General features: G+C 37.5%; 1 protein-coding gene across 11 annotated transcripts in view; it reads right to left on the bottom strand.

Annotated features, from left to right (window-relative positions):
- The window catches only part of TBC1D5 (TBC1 domain family member 5), a 487,219-nt gene that overhangs the window by 204,737 nt on the left and 257,486 nt on the right, over positions 1–24,996 (bottom strand). For all 11 annotated transcript variants that reach the window (XM_039523970.1, XM_039523969.1, XM_039523966.1 and 8 more), the window contains 8 exons: positions 23,412–23,520; positions 21,313–21,402; positions 21,131–21,202; positions 17,605–17,672; positions 7,030–7,132; positions 2,180–2,268; positions 667–717; positions 504–573 (listed from right to left, as the gene is read on the bottom strand). In XM_039523970.1, coding sequence (XP_039379904.1) covers positions 504–573; positions 667–717; positions 2,180–2,268; positions 7,030–7,132; positions 17,605–17,672; positions 21,131–21,202; positions 21,313–21,402; positions 23,412–23,520 — 652 coding nt within the window. The remainder of the gene's footprint in view (positions 1–503; positions 574–666; positions 718–2,179; positions 2,269–7,029; positions 7,133–17,604; positions 17,673–21,130; positions 21,203–21,312; positions 21,403–23,411; positions 23,521–24,996) is intronic.

Here is a 24,996-nt window from a genome sequence, read left to right on the forward strand (position 1 = left end):
TTTTTTAGTGGTCTGTTAGGACATGGGTCCATAAGCATTCAAATTTATTCTGAGTTATCAGTGACTCAAAACAGGTAATGCCATTTCTCACACAGAGTGCCACTCCCCATCCTGTTTTGCACACTCTATCCTTCCTAAATAGATGAACACACCATCATCATTAGAGGGAGGTCAGGGCAACAACTGTATTCAAGACAGAAGTCTCTGCCCAGAACAAACTCAAGACAAACATCTGCTTACTCTACATAATGATTACCATGATTGCACATCAAATTGTAAACTGAATTACAATTACAATATTCTCCTTCAATCTACACAAGCAGTCAACTAGACAACTTTCTACAAGTGAGGCAACCAACAAGGATACTCAGGAAACCTACAAGGAATTTATTTTTTATTTAATTAAGAAGAGGACTGTTACTTTCAACTTATTTCATTTTGCTGTGTTAAAGCATGTTCACTTGCAAGTACTATAAATGTATATATTTTACAACAATATTTACCTTCTGACTGTCATGTTCAAAAGTCGAAAACCAATGTTCCGCAGTTTTCATAAGATGTGTGAACATTGCACTGAGGGGAAAAAATGGAAAATTGATGTTAGATAATACATTGCCCACAGAAGTAAAGGAAATGTAAAGACAACAGGAAGTTGTTAAAACTTACTAGGCGTCATGTTCCAGATATTCAGGGTTCAAAAGAGCTTTCATTTCCTCACTGAAACAGCCAAGAATGAACAATCAAAATTTGAGTATTTATTTTTGGTCAATGTTCCCCATGTACTATTATGTACTTATAAGCCAACTTTGTATAAAGTGCAAATGAGAAAAACTAGCCTTTTTTTTAATTAAAAAGAGTAACTCCATTGAACAAATGAAGTCTTTCCTTTCTATAAAGATCAAAAACAAATTAGCTGCCTTGTCTGAGCTACAATGAAGTAACCATCTAATTATTCCAAATAACAAATTACTGAATGTCACAATGTATTATTTGAATATGCTTGATCTAGACTAATTGATTACTGCACAATCTATCACTGTTTGTCCGAAACAAAAAAAATATGGTTACCGGTCAAATATGCAATATCAAAACATTAATTTATTTTGTTTTAATAGCTTCTATTTTTATTGTATTTTAACAGCAATTAATCAGTGACAGTACCTCTTATCCATCTACTTTGCTGCCTAGCTCCCTTTTCAGTGGGGATGGGATGCTATGCATATTACATGGTTATTCTGAGCATCCTGCAAGCTTACTTTTCACTGAAGAGCATCTTGTAATGCAACTTCAGGATTTCTAAAGATAGACATTGAATGAAAACAAACACATGTAAGCACACTCCATCCCTATGCTAACACTGGTCTTAGGCAATCTTGCTAAGAGAGGTTATTTTATAACAGGGGTAATTAAATTATATTAATGCAGATGTAGTAAGACAACTGCAAAATATAGCTGCACAACAACTAAGTGATTCAAGCAGGCGACTTGTTAAAAAACAATAAAAGCTTTATTCATGGAGCAAAAGAATAAAAAGCTTTTGAATTTAGTTGAGAGACAATCGTGTGTTGCAATTTTTATGTCGTACACTATTTTCATGAAATGGAGAAACAATGCCTAAACTTAATATTACTTTAAAGTTAAATGACAGTCATATAATATAGCTATTAAAAATCTTGTATGGGATGAAAGAAGTTTCTATAGTGATTATTTAAAGGTATGAGAAGAAAATATTGATACACAACTTATCCACTCGTGGGCTGGACCTCTCTGATCTGCCTCCTCTGTACAATGATAGAGATTAAAGCACATCTTGGACTTGTACAATGCAGTGAAAATAGTATATGTACCAGTGTTAAGTTGAAACTTTTCCTCTGGTTGGTCCCTCTCTCTTTTTTCACTGACTAAAATGTAAGAATTACTTCTTCTCCAAAAAGCCCCTTTATGAGTTACTTTCCACTTTCATGGAGGCATGGGGGCAATTAATACATCTCAAAGATTAGCCTATTAATCATGATAAAACAAAAAACCAATGAAAGAAAACTTAACTATCAGTTTTATTTGGATAGACCTTAAAGCCAATATGTTAATTCTACAGAAGATACAGTTAATTCTTAACTCTACAATAATATGGAAAAATGTGACAATTTCTATATTACATGGATAAATATTCAACACTTGCCTTGGTTGTGCGGCTTCACTCGCATGTAAGAAAGCTTGGTGGTCACAATGCAGGATAAAGATTATAGGTGCTAAAAGTTCATGCATACCCTAAACATTAAAAGGAAACAGAAGTACAATAAGATGTTTCATTCATGCACCAGCACAGTAATGCTCCACCTCAGCATCCAGCAGCCAGTAATATTAGCAGCAGCAGTATAATGAAAAGCAAGAAAATTTACATTCTTAGACTTGATTCATAATCAATGGGTTTTGTTTTAAATTCTGATTAAATCTAAGTGTTTATTCGCCTATAAAATATGGGAAGCAAGTTATTCTCCCTTTTCATAACGTAACAGACAACAATTTGGCAACGGCAGACAAACCCGCACCTGGCAGTTACTCCAAGATCTATGTTCATAAATATGAATTTTATTTATGATAATTACAATCATGAGCTACAGTATCAAGATCTGCAATAAGGACAAATTATTAAATCTAAACTGACTTATTTGATAATGTTCCAAATCTGGAATCTCAGTAGCCTTTGGAAAAAATAAAGGCAGCCATTTGGGGAATTAGAAAATGAGACATCCATGTCCATGGAGACCAGACCTAAAAGTTTCTTTTTTAAAGTATCTTCATTATGTTTATATTGAAAGATTTATACGGAAAGATGTATAAAACCTTTGCAAGCCAATGTGTGGCAAAACCTTAATACTGTTCTATTTCAGATGTTTGGTATCTACAGTGCAAAGCCCAAAAAACCCTGAGTCAAGAATGTACAGAGGTCGAACCAGTGATTGTGCCCTATTCAAACTTCTCTCACAATCTCCGATCAGATGAATGTTTTGGATAGAATGATCAGCAGTGAAATACCTCATTATATTGACAATTTAAATTGTCATCACTCAAACTGACTACCAAAAATTAAACATACAAATTACAGAGTAAGAACATAAAAGGACATAAAATAGGATTAGTTATAGAAGATAAGAGCCCAGCATAGCACACAATTTCCCAATATTATAGCATAACAACTTGTGAATAAAGCCAAATCAGAAAGTGACTCTCCACATAAAACAGTAACAAAGCAAATGGATGATAAAATATCAGGATTTCAAAAAGACACCTCTGACCCTTCAGTTAAAAGAGCACTTTAAACATTTAGAGCTTTTGGGCTTGGTAGTAGAAGCCACTAGTGTATTATATACACACATTTTTCTACAGTACATCAACAGTTTACTAGAACTTTTTAGTGTTAATAAAAGGGTTGACAGAATTGAGATAATTTTATGACACTTGCCAACAGCAAAACGCTTATTTCATAATAGTGTCTCTGGTCTTAAAAGAAAGCCAGAAATACAGCATTTCTAGAAATGAAATACCGGTACAAATTGATACATTTCAACATTATATTTAAAAAGACAATATAATTATGAATGAACAATGGCTGACCTAATGGCTTAGCTTAATTATTTTATTTCTCTTTAATTAAGTAGAGCCAGAATTTTGGCACCCAAATTTGTACGGCCTTTTGAAGATAATGTTAAGATAATTTTTGCATATTTTTATGAAAAATAAACATACTTGCTTTATACTTCTACTCGTACCAATGCTTTTTAGAAAATCAAAGATCTACTTATATTTAAATCTTAAAAGTCTCTATTACTGTTTTGTAAAATTCTATTCACCCATAAATATGACTGGAGAGAGTAGTATATTTTGCTAGTCAAATAAAATCTTACTTTATATATTGGTCAAAAAAGACAATGAAACCTACTACAAAGACAACACTCTACACACACACACACACACACTGAACAAACATACAAATTGCTCCTTGTAAAAAAGCAGTGTAAACTTTGCTGATATTGTGAATTAACTTTTTTTAAGTACAGTAACAGTTTCAATTAAAAGCTGTGAACTTGACCACTTTTAACTGATGAGGTATAAAAATGTTGCAGACCTTGGAAATCTACAATCTAGCTAGGTTTATATTGACCCAAGTCACTGTAGACCCAGGGTGCCTCCCAAATATTTAAACCCAGAACTAATAACAACAAGCTTTCATTCTTCCACACTAGCCTTTCAGAGAAATAGCTTCAATAAGATAAAAGGATTTTGTTTGCTTGTTTACATTTGAGTACAAGTAGGTGTTTGGTGTGTAGAAACTGAGAGAAAGGTACACCATTTGTATTTAGTTCTAAAACTTGTTATTACACCAATTTCTTAAAGGACTGACTTTCAGAATTTAGGTCCAGTTCCTGTAAAAATGTTATCTACTGCATGCACGAATCTCCCCCTACCAGTTAACTGTTGCAATATACCAAGGAATGTAGCTGTCATGGGAGATCATGATCACAAAGACAGAGGGGATCTCAAAGGCAGCTAGGGCCAGTCCCATGAAGGGCTTTGAATATCAGGGCAAACACATTGTACTGGACTTTGTGACTCCCTTGGGAGCCTGCATGGAACATTTGAGTGATGTGCAACCCTAACTGCTAAGCAGAGGAGTGCCATGTTTTGTTAGCTGAAGCTATTTTGGGATGTGTGGCTTCATTTCTAGATACAAAATGAAATAAGCAAGGGTGTAGGTCATGAATGAGTGGATTACCATGGACAGGTATGACAGGATTAAGAGAGACCAAAAATTATATGTTGACCTCTCCACATACACAGTACTTCTTGTCAGCTAATCCTCGACACAGTATTGACAGGGGCTTTGAAAGAAGGAGTCCTCCACAGGCAAGAGGGCCAAGAATACAAAGAAAAGATGGTTATTACTGATGATAGTTTTGTGGAGGCATTCTTGGTTCAAGAATGCAGAACCTGGAAACAAGCAGTGGTGATGGGAGTGGAATAAGAAGGGACGAAGAAGAGAAAGATTAGTTGGGTGTTTTGTGACTTTGGCACAGCACCACAATCTTGGTTACTGCACTTAAGACTTGTCATAGATATTAGCCATTTTTCATCATTCCGATTCATTTTATTTTCTGCCCTTTACCCCTCCCTTTACTCTCATGACAACCTTCTTCTGAAATTACTGCACTGTTGAAATGACACCAGTCAAAACAGAGGTAAAAAGAAGTTTTCTTTCTCAACAGCCTGTAGGCTCGCAAAATTGAACCTGTTCTTTTATCTGCCTATGTTCATTTAGCCCACCAAGCAGTCTTTATTAAAGCCGAGGCATCAGGCAGTCAAAGTTCATTAATACCATTTATATAATCTCTGCAGTTTCAATTAACTCAGCAAGACACTCTACTACATGATAACAGTCTCATTAATTCAATAAAATCCCATAACTATTAACAATATGGTCTATGTTAAACGGGGTGTCACCTAGTACAAAATAATAGCTTTAACAGCTTGTGATGAAACTCAGGGTGGGTTTTTTTTTTAATTTGATCTAGCTAAATATTCAAGCCTTACATAGCAAGGTATTATTTCTCTGTAAGGAATCTACAGGATTTTAAACACAAGCAGGGGGTAATTAAGTCTTTTTAAATCATATCAAAGAGTGAAATTATACTTCTTGTTTAATAAATGATACACTAAATTAACTAGAATGTGATCTTCCATTTCCCCCATCACCTCCTCATCGCATATACTCTGGGTTATATACACTAGAAATGAGGAAGGCTGGGTACTGTTGGAGTGTTTTCCACAACAGTGCCCTGAAAAATACGACTTGCTGATCTAATTTTTTTTCTCTCCATGACACAAGGTAGCTCTCTACTCGCAGTCCATCAAAAATAAAAAGTAGCCAGCTGATAGAGATTTGCTGCTTTTGTTAATTGTATATTTGATTTTCAATATCATCTACAAGACAGTTCTTGATGAGTTGCTGCTTCAACTCAAATATGCCGATCTTTTCATGAGACCCAAATAATTTCCTAGCTGGGGGATGGGGTGGTTGCAGAATGTGTGAAAGGATACACTAGATTATAAAATATTTGTACGCTTATAGCAACCCTGCATTTTTGTCATAAATCATTTTCTGTCCACGTACAGTTTCTCTACAGTTTAGTCCTTGTTCATTGTTACTCAGTTCTTAGTCTCAACACAGTATGTTAAATTACTCCAAAAGTAAACATGAAATATTCTGATTTGTGTTTCTTTCAGTATTGTACATGAGTCTTGTTAAAGCATTTAAACATTATGCTCATTTGAAAACCTTAAGTGCAAATGCTGAATTTAGCTTTCATCTTAAAATGAATGCACAATTGGTGCATTTGAAATGTTATCTTTTACCTTTTAACAGTAGGAGACTATTGGTTTAAGTAGATATTCTATCTAGTAATATAATGGAACTTGTATTAACATATATATAGATAAAAATATTAAAAACTTTTCAGCTGCACCGACTATATTGCATGGTATTTTTGTGCTGCAATATATGATCAATGGCCAAAGAGCAAACGTACAGTATATCTGCATCATGTTGTAGAAATCAAAGAATTTCAAACGTTATATATGTTGTAAAACTGCTTGATTAACCCTAATCAACCCTTCAACTTCTTTATATTGTTATTCAGTATCATATATTTTAACTGTGGTGCATATATCCATCTAAGCCAGAAAAGCTTTTGGTTTAAAAGAGGTTGTTAATAAACATTCAGAAAAGTTGGAAGATAAGATTTAGCAGCTTACAGAAGACAATTTAAGGGAATGTCTTATCATGAGGAGGAAGCATATGTGCTTGAATGAGCTTACTTTTCTTACCATGCAGCTGACAAGTAGCTCTTTGATTGCTTAAGCATTATGATACAACTTTGGATTCAATAAAAAATACATTATTGTTCAATCATTTGTCAAGCTCTATAGAAAATGTTGAGTCAATGGATGCCACCTGTATGATATTTTCATTACCTGTTTATAAAGTAACTCCTCATTTTCTCTAGCATAACAGAACAGAACATCTGTAAGAATTTTTCTCACACTCTCTTGCTGGAAATACTGCATTTCAGGAAATCTGAAAAAAGAAAAACATTTTATTAATGTAAACCACATAGCTCACAAAAACTACCTCAGACACTTGATTCAGATATACACCTGAGCATCTATAAACAGTCCTAGGTATGCTATTATATCTGTTCTCAGTTACCCATTTTCTCTGTGTATTGGGGTTCCTCTGGAATAACAATTAAAGGAAAAAGTTGCGGTATTTATTTTGGAAACAAAACTTTGTGAACCATATAATTTAGCATATATCAAGTCTCTAAGTATATATCACTGTGATGAAGTGGGACTGGTTTTAATGTTCCCTCTGAATACTGTGCGGGGGGCTCAGCTCTGGCCAACCCTCTGTCACATGGCAACTAATGGCCAGGCCCTTCCCCCCTGCAAGGGGATGCTAAAGGTGTTGGAGAACAAAGAGATCAGGTGACCTCCTGGCCCGGGAAAGGAACAAAGCCCAGAGATGAAGGGCTGGAGGGGGTTTTGGTAGTTTTTGGAAGCTGGCTGGAAGATGGAGGGGAGCCCCGAGGAGGCTCGGGCCTCCCAGTGGGGCAGTGGCCTCCCTGGGGCCCCAGATGGACCTAACTAAGGGGGGTCTTGTTGTCTGTACTGGCAAGACCTGTCGTGGACTGTGTTCCTGTCATCTCAATAAACCTCTGTTTTACTGGCTGGCTGAGAGTCTCATCTGACTGCAAGGTGGGGGTGCAGGACCCTCTGGCTTCCCCAGGACCCCACCTGGGTGGACTCGCTGTGGGAAGCACATGGAGGGGCACATGCTGAATGCTACGTGTGAGCTTCCTGCCCTAAATTTAGTCTGCTCCAAGAGATAGGAGGCTCCCCAAGGTCCTGACTGGCTTTGTGGGGGGGCAGTTCCAGAGCATCGCCCGGGGACTCTGTGACAACCACATTGAAGGCATAATACCCTATGATTAAAGACTAGAGTTATACAAGAATGAAATTAAATGGCAGGTATATTGTTCTAATTACCACATTTTTTGTAAATAACCACGCCTGAAGCTGGGCGGGGGGAGAACACGTTGTCCAGGCTTGCTGCAGAAAGGTAGCAGTGCTTTATGGGGGGCGGGAAGGAGGTCAGAAACTGCTGTAAAAAGGTGGCTGGAGGTCAGCTTGGCGACTCTGATTCATCCCCTGGGAACGTAAGGGTGGATGCTTTTGAAAGGCATGGTGTTAGAAGCCCTTTTTCCAGGCAGCAAGCAAGGCAGCACTCACCCTCCCACCCCTCGAGGTGCAAATATCAGGTTGAGTTAGGACCTACTGTGGGCATTGCACTAGTCACTCCTTTTTAGGAGGGATCGAAAGGAATTTTTCCCTCACCACCACATTGGCATAGGTGGAGTGGGGTTTTTTCGCCTTCCCCACATTGGGCATCAAGGAGGACCTATTATGGTGAGGAGGAAAGGGGGTTAAAGCTATATGTCACAACTTATTTTGTAAGTGTGGGGCAGATGTCCAGTGCAGGTACTCCATAGGGAAGGCATCCAGTGACCAGATAAATGGCCTGGTAAAGGATTTGGAAAGGAGGTGCTGGTTAAAAGAACGGAATGGGGAGTGGTTCAGGGCTCCTATGATTGGTATGGGAGGGAGCCAACCCCCCTTTCTTATAGCCCACCTTACTCTTCCTACCGGGGGAGGGGGGGAGGAGAGAGAGAGGGAGGTGGGTGGTAAGGTCCAAGCCATGAGTTGGCTGGAGGATCTAGATGGAAAATGAACGGGGGCTGATGGAAGCCCTGGATAGTGATTTCAATGAACATGGAGTTGCCTGCACTGCACACTTTTATCTGCCGGGTAGTCCCAGACATCTAATAATAAAGTTGCAGCCTGATTAAATCCATATCAAGTGTCTCCTATCCTTCTTTCAGTATAGCCAGACAATGTGACTGACCTGGAGAATCTAAGCCACAAGACAGTGTGCTATATAAGAACATGATGCCCACTGCCAGAGTTCCAAAGTATGGAGATCCCATGGCTTCTCCTTGAAGAGACCCTTGCTCAAGTAGAGAGTAAGAAGATAGAATGAGTGGACAGGGGAGTGGGGAAGCATTTGCCAAAGCAAGGAGGGAAGGCTCCTTCCCTCCTATGCCCAGACTCCTGCTGTAAGATCTAGCAAACCGGGGACTGCTGCTCTCAGGAGGCAGTATGTAACCTACCACATCATCTCCAATTGCTTCTACTTTCAGTTTGTGCCCACTGGTTGATCAGTTCTGCACTAAAGGGCTCAAAATAGCTCAGGATGTATTCATGATATTGCAAGAGAGACTACTAAAACATTTGATTTCAGGAAAATGAAACACTGAAGAAACAAAAGGCCTCAAATAATTAAAATATACTTGCTTGAATGCTTTGAATGTGATTGAGGTTGCCAACTGCAACTGAAATATCAGGACTATCCTGCTATTTCAAAATCAGTACTCAGTCCTTATCTCCATTTGCAAGATTAAAAAATAGGCAAAGGAAGCCATTAAAAATAGTACAACTGATACATTCACTGATTTATAAATCGTCAAAATGGTATACCGAGAGTACAAGTGTGGAGATTAATTTAAATCGAAGTTCAATAATTTGTGCTTATTTTTGTGGACTCAAAGTATTTTTTATAAAAAGGGATGTTGTAATAAATGTTTTACTATGTCACAAGGATGTCTAGGAAACTGATCAAGTAACACATAAAATTCTGGGATCTGATCAATAGATAATGGGAGTTGCATTCACAACTGAAGAAATAATAGGGTTCCTGAAGTTCTTGAAGTCTAGCAAACTCCCATTGATCCTAGTCCTGTTGAAACTTTCTATGATGCCTAATCATCCTATGTCAGATTTTCAGAAGTGGCAGTCTGGGGGACCACCTTAATTTCAAGAAATCACTTGATACTTTTGCAGAAATAAAATTTATGACAGGAGAGAATGAGCTACGAACAAGTGTTAAAAAACTTAAGCGGGAAACAGAAGATGTCAGAAGGCTGGGGAAATCCTATTGCCCAGCAATCCGAGGCAATGCAAATATTAATGTGTGACTACTGGCAAGCAATGTATTCCTGTATAATCTGCTACTGGAACATTGAAAGGAGAGGCAAATTGAAGGATTTAAAATTATACAGAATGGTCCTCAAAAAATAAGCCCACACCAAAGCAGCCTGTATTTGAGAAGGCTCCACACTTGTGAGAAATAGTGACTGTTTGAAACAGAAACAAACAAAAGAAGAGGATACGGTGCAGAGAACTAGACAAAGGAACAGAATGGGGTGGCGAACCTGAGCTTGAGAAGGCGCCAGAATTTACACTGCCATCAGCTCCCCGCCCCCCACTCCAAGAGCCTCCCAGCCACTGGCAGCCCCGCCAATCAGCGCCTCCCACTTCCTCCCCGCACCTCCTGATCAGCTGTTTCATGGCATGCAGGAGGCTCTGAAGGGAGGAGGAGGAGGAGGAGCGAGGGCATGGCAGGCTCAGGGGAGGTGGCGGGAAGGAGTGGAGTGGGGGCAGGGCTTGTGGCAGAGCCAGGGGTTGAGCAGCGAGCACCTCCCGGCACATTGGAAAGTTGGCGCCTGTAGCTCCAGCCCCAGAGGCGGTGTCTGTACAAGGAACTGCATATTAAATTTTGAAAAGCCGCATGTGGCTCCGGAGCCACACGTTGGCCACCCCTGGACTAGAAGAACACTTCAAAAGATAACTGAGAACTATAGTGTCTATTGGGCAGCAGACTGATTATTGACTCTTATTCCTGAAAGTCTGCTTATTTTTTCTATTAATTAAAATAAACACACAGTTGGCTGACAACTCTCAAAGAATGCTTTGTGTTTAAGTTTTCACTTTCCAGGCTGTGAATAGGTGCATGTGTGAAACCTGGTTGTGTGTGCACAAGTATTTTGTGTATATTACATAGGAACAATGAACATAAAACAGTCATTCATATGTGTCTACTGTCCACCTCTAAGAGTGTGAAAATGTAAACACAAGCTGCTATTTTGGTGTGATCACCCAAATATGGCAGGTTTTTCTTCTTTAACATTATAACACTGGGCAGATTATCAAGATTAACACGCCAAAATCAATTCTATTCAATTACTCATGGAAATGTTTTTGCTTCAGTTAGATTAAAAATGTGATACCAAGGGAGAGGTGTGAGAAGTTGAAGTTGTTCCTTTAAAATATACAAAAATTTGGGCAAACATACATTTTTAACATACGACTGAACTGTGTTTTAAATGTGTATTGGAACAGCCTCTTCTAACCTTTTCCTCTATCATAGATGATAACAGTGAAAGAAGGCTATAGCAGAACAGTTGAGGGAGGAGATAAAATAAGTGAAATCCTGCAGCATAGGGCTCATTATTTACACTTATTTTGTAAAGAGAATAGTTTTGTTGTTATTGTGCTGACCATTCAAAAGGAATTTGCAAATATACAATGGAAAAGATACATTAGATAGATAGAAGCTCAGATGGTGTTCAGGGGTTGGAACAGTTTAATTATCTCAGGTCTTTAGCATCAGTTCCTATGTCAGAAACTATAGCCCAAAAGGAAGCGTAACACGAAATATCTTCTTGGAGAAAGACAAGTGAGTGATTGTGGATAAAATTGTACAGTGCCACGCGTAATGGGGCCTCTAGGTGCTACCAGACTACAAATTATCCAAAAATAAAAGCTTCATGTAAAGTAAAATATGAACAGGGCATAAGGTACTCCAGTTAGCGCAGTACTTCTGCCTTCTATTTCTGGCTTTTGCACTGTCCTGTAGTGCCTGGCTGTGTAAGTTACTTAACTCTGTGGCTTAGGTTAACCAGCTGCAAAGTGGATACAATACTGCCAACCCCAAATGTTAAAAAATAATGAGAATAATTTGGAAATCATTTTAAAGAAGAATTTGGTGTTCATTCATTTAGCTACTGGGTTTTGAGCCATTAAGGTTCAGTGGGATCACATTTTCATGCTTTTCGCCACAACCATTAGGGCTAGAATCATTTCTTTAAATGAAAACTCAGATTCTCACATATTCCTTTGATTTCAGCAGCTGAAATTAAGAAAAACACCAATTGTAATGAGACTTGAGAGAAAACTGAGAGTTAGCAACACTGTGGGTACTCACAAAAATAATAAAGGCTTAATTATTTAATGCTTGATAAATGCTTTGAAATCCTCAGATGTGAGCCACTATACAAATGCCAGGTATTGAGGCACAGTTAAGTGACTTGAAAATCGTGGCATTGAAGATAACAAGCAAGGTATTCGGCAGTGCCATTAGTACGGATTTTAGTGTCCGAGGCGAGCAAGCATATTTGTGCCCCCAACTAGAGTCCTGCATGGGACTATTGTTTTTTAATCCCGCTCCCCACAATACCTACCCCACAATACCTATTCCCACCTGCTCCTGCACTGTTTGCTTAATTTTTATCCCACATCCCACTCCCACTATTAAGGCAGCGGGTCCTGCAGGATCCCAATCCCAGAGGGCAGCGGAACTGGGATCTTGCAGGTCCTGCTGCCATAATAGCGGGAGTGGGATAAAAATTCAACAAGCAATGTAGGAGCAGATGGAACTGGGAGCAGGTATTGCAGGGTGGGATGGGAGCGGGATAAAAAAAAACAAAACAGTCCTCCCATGCTGCAAACAACATGAACGTCCCAGCCAGCAGCCTCCACTCTCCGGCTGCCCAGATCTGAAGGCAGCGCTGCCAGCAGCAGCAGCGCAGAAGGAAGGATGGCATGGTATGGTAATTGGACCCGTGGATCCCAGTCCCACTGCAGGTCTTTATCCCTTACTGGGTTTTTTTTTTTTGTCCATCCCATTTTTTTTTGCCACCTCCCTCACCAGCTTTGTGCCCTAGGTGGCTACCCAATTCACTCTGCCCTGGTTATGGCCTTGGTATTCGGCTGAAGAATGTAAAATTTTCCTGGCATTTGATGGGAAAAATGTTAGACCAACAGTTGGAAACTTGTCTGCATTTGTAATAATCACATTACTGTAAAGGAAGGACACATCTGAGACTTCAAAGGTACAGTACAGCAGATGGCAATCAACGTAATTTAGGATTTTGAAGAGATTATTTATGAAGGACTGTTATTCAGCCCTGCCCTATGGAGTTTAGGAAAGAAAGAAACAAAGAAAACTCAAAAATACACTAAGATATCTCTGAGTATCTAGCAATATCAGAGATTCTGGAAGGAAGGATAATAATGAACTCATGAATAAGCTGGCTGAAGTGTTAATTATGATAAATGCAAACACAAGAGACCATGATGCATAAGAGAGAACTATCAGCTCAGGAAGAATTTTGCAGAGAATATTAGTGTACAATTAAAGTCTGTTTTAGAAGTACAGTCCCTTCAGATCAAAAGAAGTAGGAAACATTTTAGAAAAAACTAGGGTACTATGTCTAATTACAGCTCAGAGTGAGGATCACATTAAAAACAGGTATATTTTCATCATGTTTTACTGCAGCTAGTGGGAGCAAATGAATGAGCACTGAAGTCTGCTTTAAAAAAATACTCTCACTTCATACAAGTGAAAGTCAGGGTGAGTGAATTGTTTTTCTAAAAGTTAATTTAAGATATTTAGGGGCTCCAGAGGCATATTTTTCTTTCTTTTCTCAGACATATCCCCCACCCTCTGCTCAACTGGGCTGTATTTTATCAGCATGGGTGGGAAAACCCCACCAAGGATTGCAGAAACTGCCAGAAATGCAGAAACTATTGCTACTCTTTCAACAATTTGGGGTTGGAGGAGGAAAGAAAAGAAACTGTCCCTTTCCCCAGGAATACTGGGCTACCCAAAGACAACACGTGGCCTGTGAAGAAATGAGCGTATAGGCACCCCAAAAGAATTACGCCAAATAGGGAAGACAGCAGCAAGCATAGTGGGGGAAAGAGAAAAATACCTCTCCCCAAAATAAGAGGTTGAAACTATAGTAAAAAACAGAATTATCAGACATACAGATTAACACAATTTGTTGAGGAAGAGTCAAAACTGCTTTTGTAAAGGGAAATCATGCCTCACCAAGGTACAGAGATGGGCAACAAAAATGATTACGGGTATGGAACAGCTTCTGTATGAGGTTAAAAAGACTGGGACTGTTCAGCTTGGAAAAGAGATGAGTAAGGGGGGGATGTGATAGAGGCCTATAAAATCATGAATGGTGTGGAGAAAATGAATAAGGACATGTTATTTACACCTTTACACAACACAAGAACCAAGTTGCACCCAATGAAATTAGCAAGCAGCAGGTTCAAAACAAATACACCATCAACTTGTGGAACTCATTATAAGCAGATGTTGAAGGCCAAAAGTGTAAGTGGCTTCAAAGAGAGAATTCAGTGAGTTTGTGGTAGATAGGCCCATCATCTGCAGAGATGCTCCTTTCTTCCCAGTTCTCTCATAACCTTGGAAAGACTGACAAAGCTGCTCTCCTTCACCTTCCCCAACCTAAGTTTCTTTTCTTTGAAACAATAGCAGCTGCCACTATTTTTCTTCAGATATATAGATCTTGAAGTACAAATCCATTTTAGCAGCAGGCAGAGGTTCTATTGTAAAAGTGAAAACACAAGAGACGGTCCAGTGGACATCCCTACAAATTATTTTAATTTGGAATGTTTGAGAAACAGGTTCAAGACTGGCTATTCAGAATCCTAACTTAAAAGAAAAGAAGGTGATGCCAGTGAATGGACTGGTATCTTTGTTTGAGTACACAGATGTATCCTCACAAAACAAAATCATTTGTACACATTTTATAGCATTAAAATAATTTTTTGCATCTGAGGTGAAACAGTGGGTTTCTGAGACAGAGAGCTGGGAAGAACTTTTAAAAGCTATGCTTTAGCTTCTACATATTTTATTAATAGAAAATACACCAGCATTGTTCTTTAGTGCATTTGCTGAATGACAGTAATTAATCATGACTTTCTTACATCTACTATGAGTAACTATTGTGTATGCTCAGATAGGAATTTCTTTTTTAGTGGAATAATAGAATACAGTATTATAGCGGCAGGCTGGTAGTGGCTGTTACATATAATTAAGTTTAGGTTAGTACTTTCGTTATAACCACCTATTTTCACAGCTTTCTGAAAAGCTTCTCATTTGAGGCAGAAACTAACCATGCTTGGTGGTTAAAGCTCAGAAGTGAATATTTCTGTAAAGCTGCAGAAAAATCAATTCTGATACCTATCAGCTCTTGGATAGCGAAACAAGAAACTTCATTTCGATTTTCATCATGAATAACTTAAAATTGGCTTATCAAAAACCTTTAATACTTTGCTTGTAAATAGTTCTTATTAAGGAATAGGCCCCTTTCCCAGATTTAATTTGAAAAATATTCAAACATTAAATTATTTAAAAGTTAGTTCTGAATATGCTGAATAACCTGCTAAAATTTTAGCAGGGCCTAATAAGCCATGCTCACATTCTGACATTCCCAATGCAGTGTTCCAACTTGGCTTCGTGGAGGATTGTAAATGTCTGCTTGAAACATACACCATAATTCTCAAAAAATGCAAATTACAATTATATCTTTCTGTTGCTCTTTCAGGTATGCAGCTGCCATTATAACCCAGCCTTGTAGAAAAATGTTTTCAGCAGTAGAAAAAGTATGAATTCACCTCTCTCGCAGTCCCATTTATTTAAATTAATTTTGAAATTTAAAATTTAGAGCCTATTACAGAAACTCCAACCTAAAAAAAAAATCACATTTCTGTCCAAGTTTATTAATGCTTACTATTATTATACTTAAGATTACTGTAACTGAAAGATTAAAGAAAATGATTTTTTGCAGTTTTTCTGGTGTGGTTACTTTGTGATTGTGTATGCAGCTTACTTCGCAGAGTCACATGTATAGCAAGCTAATCCATTTACTCTGTTGGATTGTGTGGGTATTTCATGCAACAACAAGGTAAATGAAAACTTGTTTAAAATGTGAAAATCACAAAAATGGCACCCCAAACCATTTTAAATTTTATATTTATTTATGACATTTAAAATTGATAGAGTCCCATTAAATGCTAACCCTGACAGTTTAGCCTACCTTCCGCCAACCCATTTTTAATAAGAATTTAAATGAAAAATTATGACCACAACATTAAAAACTGTTTTAAACACAAAAGCCAGGAAATGTAAACTCTAACATTTTCATAGAAAAATTAACTCATTCACTTTACATATAACATGTTTTATGATTAGCAATTAAATAAGTATGTACCGTTTGTGCAATGTAGGTAAATTAATGTTACTATGAGAATGTTAACTTTCACATTTCATGACTTATTTTGATACCGATGACTTGTGATGAAGTACTGTTATTTTTGGAAGTAGACAACATTTTGGATAAATAGCCATGCAGAATGTTCATTATTCACATTTATTTAGATAAATGGACAACAAAGATATCCATTCATTGTGCTCTATTGCTAACATCAGAGCAGTATGGACTTTATATTCTTCTTTTACAATGGTCCTCTAACTACCATTATCTATCACTACACTAATGTTCATTCCCCACTTATAGTTTAGATATGTATATATTTTAATCTTAGAACATCCTGAACCATTTCCATTTACAAACAAAAATTACCATCTGTGAGAACTTACATTAAAGCATATTCACATTTTAATTATACTATAGACAAAAATGTATTCAAACAGGTCTAGGGATGGACATACAAAATATTCCAGAAACCGATATTAATGATTCTTCCTTATTGCTTTGTTTTTATACATTTATATAGTAAATGAAATGTGTTAAAGGTAAGGTTTTTTAAAAGACTGAGACCAATACTATCTTATTTCAAGTTATAAGTAAAATGTATACTATATAGTGTAGTGACATGTCACCTATTTAAAAAAACTATAATTGAATTTACTTAGATTTATACATTACAGTAAGTAATCCAATATTTTCAGGAACTGAGTATTCTAACTCAGAAAAGTTTCTAAACAGGAATAACCTCAGGGTCAAAAAGATGAAAGAATAGTCACAGAGATGTTAGGGCAAATTTTAAAAGGCATCTGTGACAAACAACACTAGAAAAATGATACTTAAAAATAGAAATGCTAAACTTCTCTCGATGAATGACATTTCTCACTAATTACATACTGCTTTTTATTATTGATTGAATAAGTGTTAAGAATTACAGAAAATCATCTGTTCAATCTTTTATTATGAACATAATTTAGTCAAAAGACCTGTCAGTTACTCTTATTCAATTTTTGTTTCATACAGAACAATGTATTTTATATTTAATATAACATTTCCTAATATCTTAATTTAGGAGAACATCATTTCAATACCATCAACAAATCTCTAGAGTTTAATATTTAACTCAATACTTTTTTCTCCTTTTTCTCTCAAAGAAAACATTTCCATACACGCACACACCAATCCTTGTACTGTAATGAAATTTTAGGTCAAGAAACACAAAGCAGTGTACATAGCATAAAAAAAAAGTTAGAATTTTTATAAGAAAGTTCCTTATAGGTCTACATACGTTCTTGTCACATCTTGTTCAATCATTGCTCGAAGCTCTTTATCCTGGAAAAATTTGTTCCAAAGGGACTGAAAAAAGGCAAAATAATTGCATGAAGCAACAAAAATACTACAATACCTTAGTCTTGTACAGAAAGTTCTATCTGCAAAGTGCTGTAAAAATTTAACCAATTAATCCTCAGCATCGCTGGGAGGAAGGTATCACTATTTTACAGATGAAGAAACAGACAGCTAGGTTATTGACTTGCCCAAGGCCTCACAGTAAGTCAGTGTTGAGCAGGGATTAAAACTCATGAGTTTCTGGCCTTCCTAGCTCCATGCACAATCCACTGGACCACATTAATTTTCAAGTATTCAGAAGCAGTTACAAATTGGCTTAACTTGCACGTTGGCCAATTATTTGCAATTGAACTATTGAGCCCTGGCAGAAATAAATCAAATGGGGAATGCATGACAATAAAATACGAGTCAACACAAAAGACATCTCTCTAGTCAGGGCCGGCTCTAGACCCCAGCGTGCCAAGTGCGTGCATGGGGTGGCCTGCCGCCGGGAGGGCGGCAGGCGGCTCTGGTGGACCTGCCGCAGGCATGCCTGCGGAGGGTCCACTGGTCCCGCGGCTCGGGTGGACCTCCAGCAGGTGTACCTGCGGATGCTCCACCGAAGCCGCGGGACCAGCGGACCCTCCCAGGCACGTCTGCAGGAGGTCCACCGGAGCCACGGGACAGGCGACCAGCAGAGCGCCCCCCACAGCGTGCCGCCCTGCTTGGGGCAGCGCAATTGCTAGAGCAGCCCGTCTCTAGTTCCTCAAATACACTATGCAAAGGAGAGTCTCATATGTGGAGCAGAAGGAGATAACTAATTATTAATGTAAAAAAGCCTAAACTGAAATATAGTTTAAGTTAACTTCAGTGACTTCTGTATCTGTATTTGTGCTCCTCTTTTTCCTCTGCCATCCAGGTCCTGTTCACCAACCCCTCCCAAAAGCTAACCTGAATGAAGATTGCTCATTTTACCTTTTCAATGGGTGGCTTGACAGTACTGATCAGAGCATAAGAGGGACAAAATTCACAGCAGATAACCAATTGTTGATTTATTTTACTATATTACTGTGTTCTCTTGTGTTGTATAGAGAGAGATTTGAAAAGACATTACACATGTACACAAAATATCAGAAGCCAGGAAATGAAAACAGGGACATCTACAGCCTTAACACATTTTATTTTCTGTAAACAATTCATTACCATGGTGGCTTATACTACACAAGAAACAAAGGGGAAAGTAAATCAATGTCTGCTAACTGCAGGAGGATAAAACTAGTATGGAAAGTTTTTTTATTTAGCTTCTATAACTTTTTCTTTAGCTTCTACAAACAGTGAAAAACAAAACAGACATTAAAATATTTAAATGTTTATCTGACACTGTCCCATCCAGGCTAACACTCTCTCTTCACCTAATTTAATCTTAGTTACACCTGCTTATATGAGACTCACATTACAATTTGAGTAAGGCCCTAGAAAAGAGTCTTTGCTGATCAGACACTGAGGGAGCAGGGAAACAGAATCCCCACCGCTAAAAAGGCCCAGGACAGCATAAAGGTGTGGTGGATCTGGCTACCCCATTGGATATAAGGGCAACAGGTGCTGGATCTAGCGGTGCTGTTGCACTCCCTGGCTTGAAGTTTTTTCCATTATATACAGGGTTTACAGTTTGGTTCAATGGCTCTCAGCACCCCAACTACACAAATTGTTCCAGCCCCTCTGTATAAAAGGGATGCATAAAGGTGGACCACTGCTTTATTCCTACTTTTGATTTGGCACTGTGAATTTGTGGTGTGTATGAACTCACTTGGTATTTGCCCTGCCATATTCACTTTGACTTCTCATTAGCCTTTCTTTCACCCACCATGCAGAAAGGAGGTTTGGAGTCCCTTTTGTACAGACCACCAATACAACAGAAATGCGATGACTCCAAGGCTTCTTTATAACTGGACCTATGTTGGGTCTATTGCATGTAAAATCCCTCCCCGTTTATAGGCTATATTTGTTCCTATTTTCATTATCTGGCTTTTGATGTTCTGTTTCATAACTGAATTGTTCTTTCAAATGTCTCTCTATACAACACAGGGGAACACAGTAATAAATTAAAACACATCAGTTATTGGTTATTAATTTGAGAACAAAACAGAAATGCACAGAACACTGCTCCAGCACAAATATCTGTAAAACAGATGCACATTCCATAAATCCAGCCAAATAATTGTATTTCTCTTGTGAATTATCATGAATTATTTAGAAAATGTTAAAACCAAAATTTTCCAAAACCATAACAAGCAGGAAAAATGGTGATTAATAAAATAGCTTAATGATATATTACTGTGCAATAGACACAGCACTACTAAGAACAACAGCTAAGATCTTAAAAAATGGGTGGCAAAAACTTAGGCTACTAAATCTAAATGTACACACCTAAGTGGCTTGATTTCAAAAGTGCTGCACTCCCACACCTCCTGCAAACTTCAATAAGAGTTGCTGGCTACTCAGCATTTTTGAAAATCAGGCCAAACGTGTTTTTCATGTTTTCGGTATTACTTTAAATTCTAGGTCTTTCATTTTGCAGGAGTTTCTCGATAACAAAGACTTAATTTCTCCTCGCTTGCGATGACCTATAGAAAATAATCCCCTACCAGCAAAGAGTACTCAAGACTCTAGAACAGTGGTTCTCAATCTCTTCTTTACCAGACACCTCTTCCATCCAGCAACACAAGAACGGCAGGGTGGATGCTAGCCTTTGACACCTGTTGAGAGTCACAGCACTGAGGCTGAGAACCCCCGGCCTAGAATGATAAGTTCACGCAACCCTGTGTGTAAAATCAAGTCTTTAAATGATCTCAAAGGAGTGGGGGTTGATGATCTTTTTCATCCCAGTTCAATCTCATTATACCATTTTTTTAACTATTAAATGGCAGAGAGAGAACATAATAGTAAACGTGTTTTAATAATATAGTACTGAAAGCAATTCATCCCACAATTTGATTGAGAATCTTCATGCGTGGTAAATCACCAATCAACCTACAAATATTTTTCTGGACATTCTATCTAACCAACTCAATTGATATTAATGTACAGCATTTTACATTTATTTTGAAAAAATAAATAATTATTTTAACAGGCAATATTTCAAAATATGCAGCAAATCAGTGTTAGTTCCATTGCATATTCACTTAGCAATAATTCATTTGGTTTTAAAAGTGCAGACATTTCAGTAAGAGAGCTGATGATACAAGTCATATTGCATGGCCAACCAACTAGCCAGATTCAGTGAAAGTGAAATCAAATCCCAATATACTTAGCTCCTGGAGAGGCAGCAGCACTGCTCAACAGCGGCTCAATTTAGGAGTGGCACTATAGTACTCCCATTTAGTCTTCACAGGCCAGGAACTCTCTTATTGCCAATCTGATGATGAGCACCAAGATTTTGGTGGTGTTGTTGCATGCACAACATATGATACAAGTGAAGCTCAGCTTACCCCCTCATCCTGTGAAAGTGGATTGTTGATGATCAGATCCTGCTGTCCAGCTTTCCGAGGGTTTGTAATATGCTGGGGGGGAAAACAGAACATGGTTTCTACTTTCAGACTTCTCTCATATCGGAAGTACTGTTCCAATATCCAGGCATAGGAGTGGAAGATGCTTTTTATATTCTACTTACTATTTCTTTAATCTTGTTATACCATGTTCTTAATTTTGAAGTTTTATTTATCCACTGACTTCTGTCTTGTGGAAGAACATTTAGATACAGCTATCAACAAAGGAAAAGATGTATTTGTTAGAAAAAGAAGAATTTTCATTACCTTAATGTAACTTTCCAAATAAAAGTCCTATAGGACAGTCTAAATCATCTCAAGGATGACAAGTGGTATTAAAAAACAAAGATTCTACAGAAGTATGATACAGTAAAAAAACCTAGAAGTGATATCCAGGCCTCAGAATTTAATCTCCAAAAACAACTGATAAGAAGCTAGAATCTAATTCTGAGATACAACAGAAAGGTCCAGCAACAATCTATGGGGAAGAACCTCAGCTGGCATAAATTGTTAGACCTCCATCGAAATCAGTGAAGCTATGACAATTTACATCAGCTGGGGATCTGCCTTTACAGATTCAGGTTCCCAAAGCAGATAAAACATATAGGAAGAGATCAAAGTAGAAAAATACAAGCTTGGAGCTGCAGGCATAGCATGAATGGATATGATGCAACATATTTACAACCAATGAGATTACAGAGGAGAAGCTAGGTATTCAAAAATATATTCTATCTGAGATAAATTGGAAGGACAACTGTGGACCAAAAAAACCCTCCACACTTCTTTGAGGTAGTTTACAGGCCTGCCTTTGCAAGATTAGGTCCAGAAAATATGTAATCTAAGCTCTGAATTTTATAGGATAAATGTTCTTTTATATTTGTGTGTTGGAGGATCAGACACCCAGGGATGTAAATTTCCCCCTTTGAATTGGGGAAGATTATTTGAACTAGATGTAAGATAAGGACAAACAGTAGTAGTATTTGCTCATTTTTAAAAGATGTAAAAGTTTTCTTTTTTAAAGATTCTAAACTATTCTTAAAATAGTTAGGAGATGCTGTCAAGAACATAAATGCCTCCAAACAATTCTTTTTAGAATATTCAATATTAAGAACTTAATGAAAACTTTGGACCACATTTTCAAACACTTATCCTAAAAATAGACAGTTTCCCAAATTAAAATGGCCTGATTTTCAGATGTGACAAGCCCCTCTTCATTTAATTTAAATGGAAGTTGTGGGTGCTCAGCATCTCTGAAATCAGGCCATTTTTATTTAGGTGGCTAAATACAGATTTAGGCAACTAATTCTAGGACACAAGGAGGAACAGGCTGGTGCAAAAATGTTTGAGTACAAATTCTGGGGCAGCCATTTTCCAGCCCATCCTGAAGAAAAATATTTTTTATAAATTGTAAAACTGTTTAATATTGTATACATTCAATTTCTTACTTCTCTTTCTTTGGTTACTTTCACTTACTCCGTGTATTTTACGTTTCTTTTTGTAGGTCTTTGTGCTAATGTCAAGCTGAAAAACTTCCACCTCAAGTGAAGTAACTTAAATTATCACTCATCACATACAGCAAGTGTATTGGGGGAGACGTTCTCCTCTATCAGAGAGAGAAAGCTCTGACCTCTGTGTTACACATTACTGTAGATCTCCATCCTGTGTATCTCAATATTATTTATTTTTCCCAAGGAGGAAAAACGGTTTCTGATGGCCTTCTTGTTTTGCATGACTGGAAGTTCCTACATTATCCAGTAACTACAAAAAGGCCATGAATCTCCTAATTTTCTCATTCTTATTGGGAAAGATTCTCCAGTTGCTGCTTAGGGAGAGGCAGTATGTAGGTTATAAACAAGTCAAAGTTAGTCCCTAAAATATGAATTATAGACCAAAGTCCCCCTTTTCACTCAATATGCATGTTTTCAATGTAAAAACAGTATCAGGAAACATGGATGTGTCACACGGAATTGTACACTAAAAATAAAATGCTACGCAACACAAAGATGTTTTTTCATATAAATCCTTCACTATCACCAGTAATTCAGCTTTAAGGCGACACAATATGATTAGCAAATGTCCTATGAATTATAAAATGGATAGGAAAACATTGGAATGAAGTCTCTTGGAAAATTCAGTAATTCTTTGCATCAATAATTTTCCAACGCATCAGGTAATGTGTTGATATATTGCAACCACAAACTGTAAATAAATATTTTCTTCTTACCTTCCAGCAAACACTACGGAACCTGCTGCTTCTCAGCTGCCCATTAATCCCCTTCAGCCGTATTGTTGCCAAGTAATTGTTGTTTACAAATAGTTCTTCCCATTCTTTACTACATGAAAGAAAAGAAGGAATGAACATTATTAAAAACCCTCAGCTGACTTAAGGGCTATATCACACTAAGTAATTTTGGATAAGCAGAAGGAAGGGAACTTTTTTAATGTATATATTTAGTTGTGTACTGTTTCTGAACGCATGGCTGTCTTTTTGGACACATTTCTTCTCTGGATTTAATGAATATGTAGATCGCTATAATTATGCCAGCAACTGAAATTCATAATGTCTATGGAGGCTATTCCATTTTCTCTAAAATTTGGTACTGCAGTTCAGTGAATAAACAAGAAAAATGAATATTAATATAAGAACATTCATGTTTCAGCCATAGACAAAGAGGTACCTATTCCAAAAATATGCAACAGAAAAAGTATACTGTTGACTGTATTAGTTCCTCACATGACATATTTGCATAAATGAAGCTTCTTTTCTTCTTAATGTCAAGCTGGGCAGTTAAGCATAATAGAAGAGGACTTTCTTTAACATTTAGTGCTATTTACTATTGAAATCACTTCAACTTCTTTCTACATGATCAGTTTTAAAATTTTAACAGGTGCTAGCAAATTTAAAAAAACATCAAAAAATTAAAAAGCCTCACTGTATAAACTGTTAAAGGCAAGCTTGAGTACCTTGCAGTACCTATGGCTGACTAGATAAACAACCTAAATATGCCTCCCAGGAATGCAGACACCAGGGGCCTAACACCTGTGCCTCATTAATATACAAGTAAATCTGCTCTACTGGGAAACAATTGGAAATTAATTGTCCCAAACCATTTACTGAGTTTGAATAAAAGAATTAGACCTATATTTCCTACATCTTCCTCTGAATTGAATCTCAAGAATACTACTAGCCACTTGATGATCTAACTAAAGTAACCCAGACCTTCTCAGAAAGACTTCTTGAAGTCAGTCACAAATTCAAATAGTAATTTCACTGTAAATCATCAGGGACATATTCAGGGGCATATGTGCCTCAGCAGCGTGTTGTTGTTCTTGTTGCTGTTGTTAAAGTTATGTCCTTCTCTTAGAAGATTCACTTAGTTTCTTAGAAAGAAACTAAACCAGAAATGGAGAAATCACTCAATTTCAAGGTGTGATCATATCAGATCTCATTGCCAAAATAGGGTCAAGATAAGTCAGGCAGGTGTTGTAAGAACTTCTCCCCCTCCCCCCGCACAGTTCCTCTGAGATCATTCTGAACAAATACCCCTAAATGTGATTGTTGGGGTACAATGCTGGTGGAGATGTCATTTTTCAGTTAAGAAGAGGTGAATTTCTCATAGCATTGTTTTCTACATTAACAATTTAATTCAAGGCCCAGTTCCTTGGCTGCAGCTGAAGAGGTGAACAAAATTTGGGGTGGTGTGTGAAGGCTGCTTTAAGAAATCTTTGGGCTCCTCCAAGTTTGATCTGTCTGGGCTAAAGGTTGCTTTAACTTGTGCCATCTGCCAACAGCCCCAAGGGGCTCTAGG

The sequence above is a fragment of the Mauremys reevesii genome, linkage group 2, assembly GCF_016161935.1.
Source record: "Mauremys reevesii isolate NIE-2019 linkage group 2, ASM1616193v1, whole genome shotgun sequence".
Lineage (NCBI taxonomy): Eukaryota > Metazoa > Chordata > Testudines > Geoemydidae > Mauremys > Mauremys reevesii.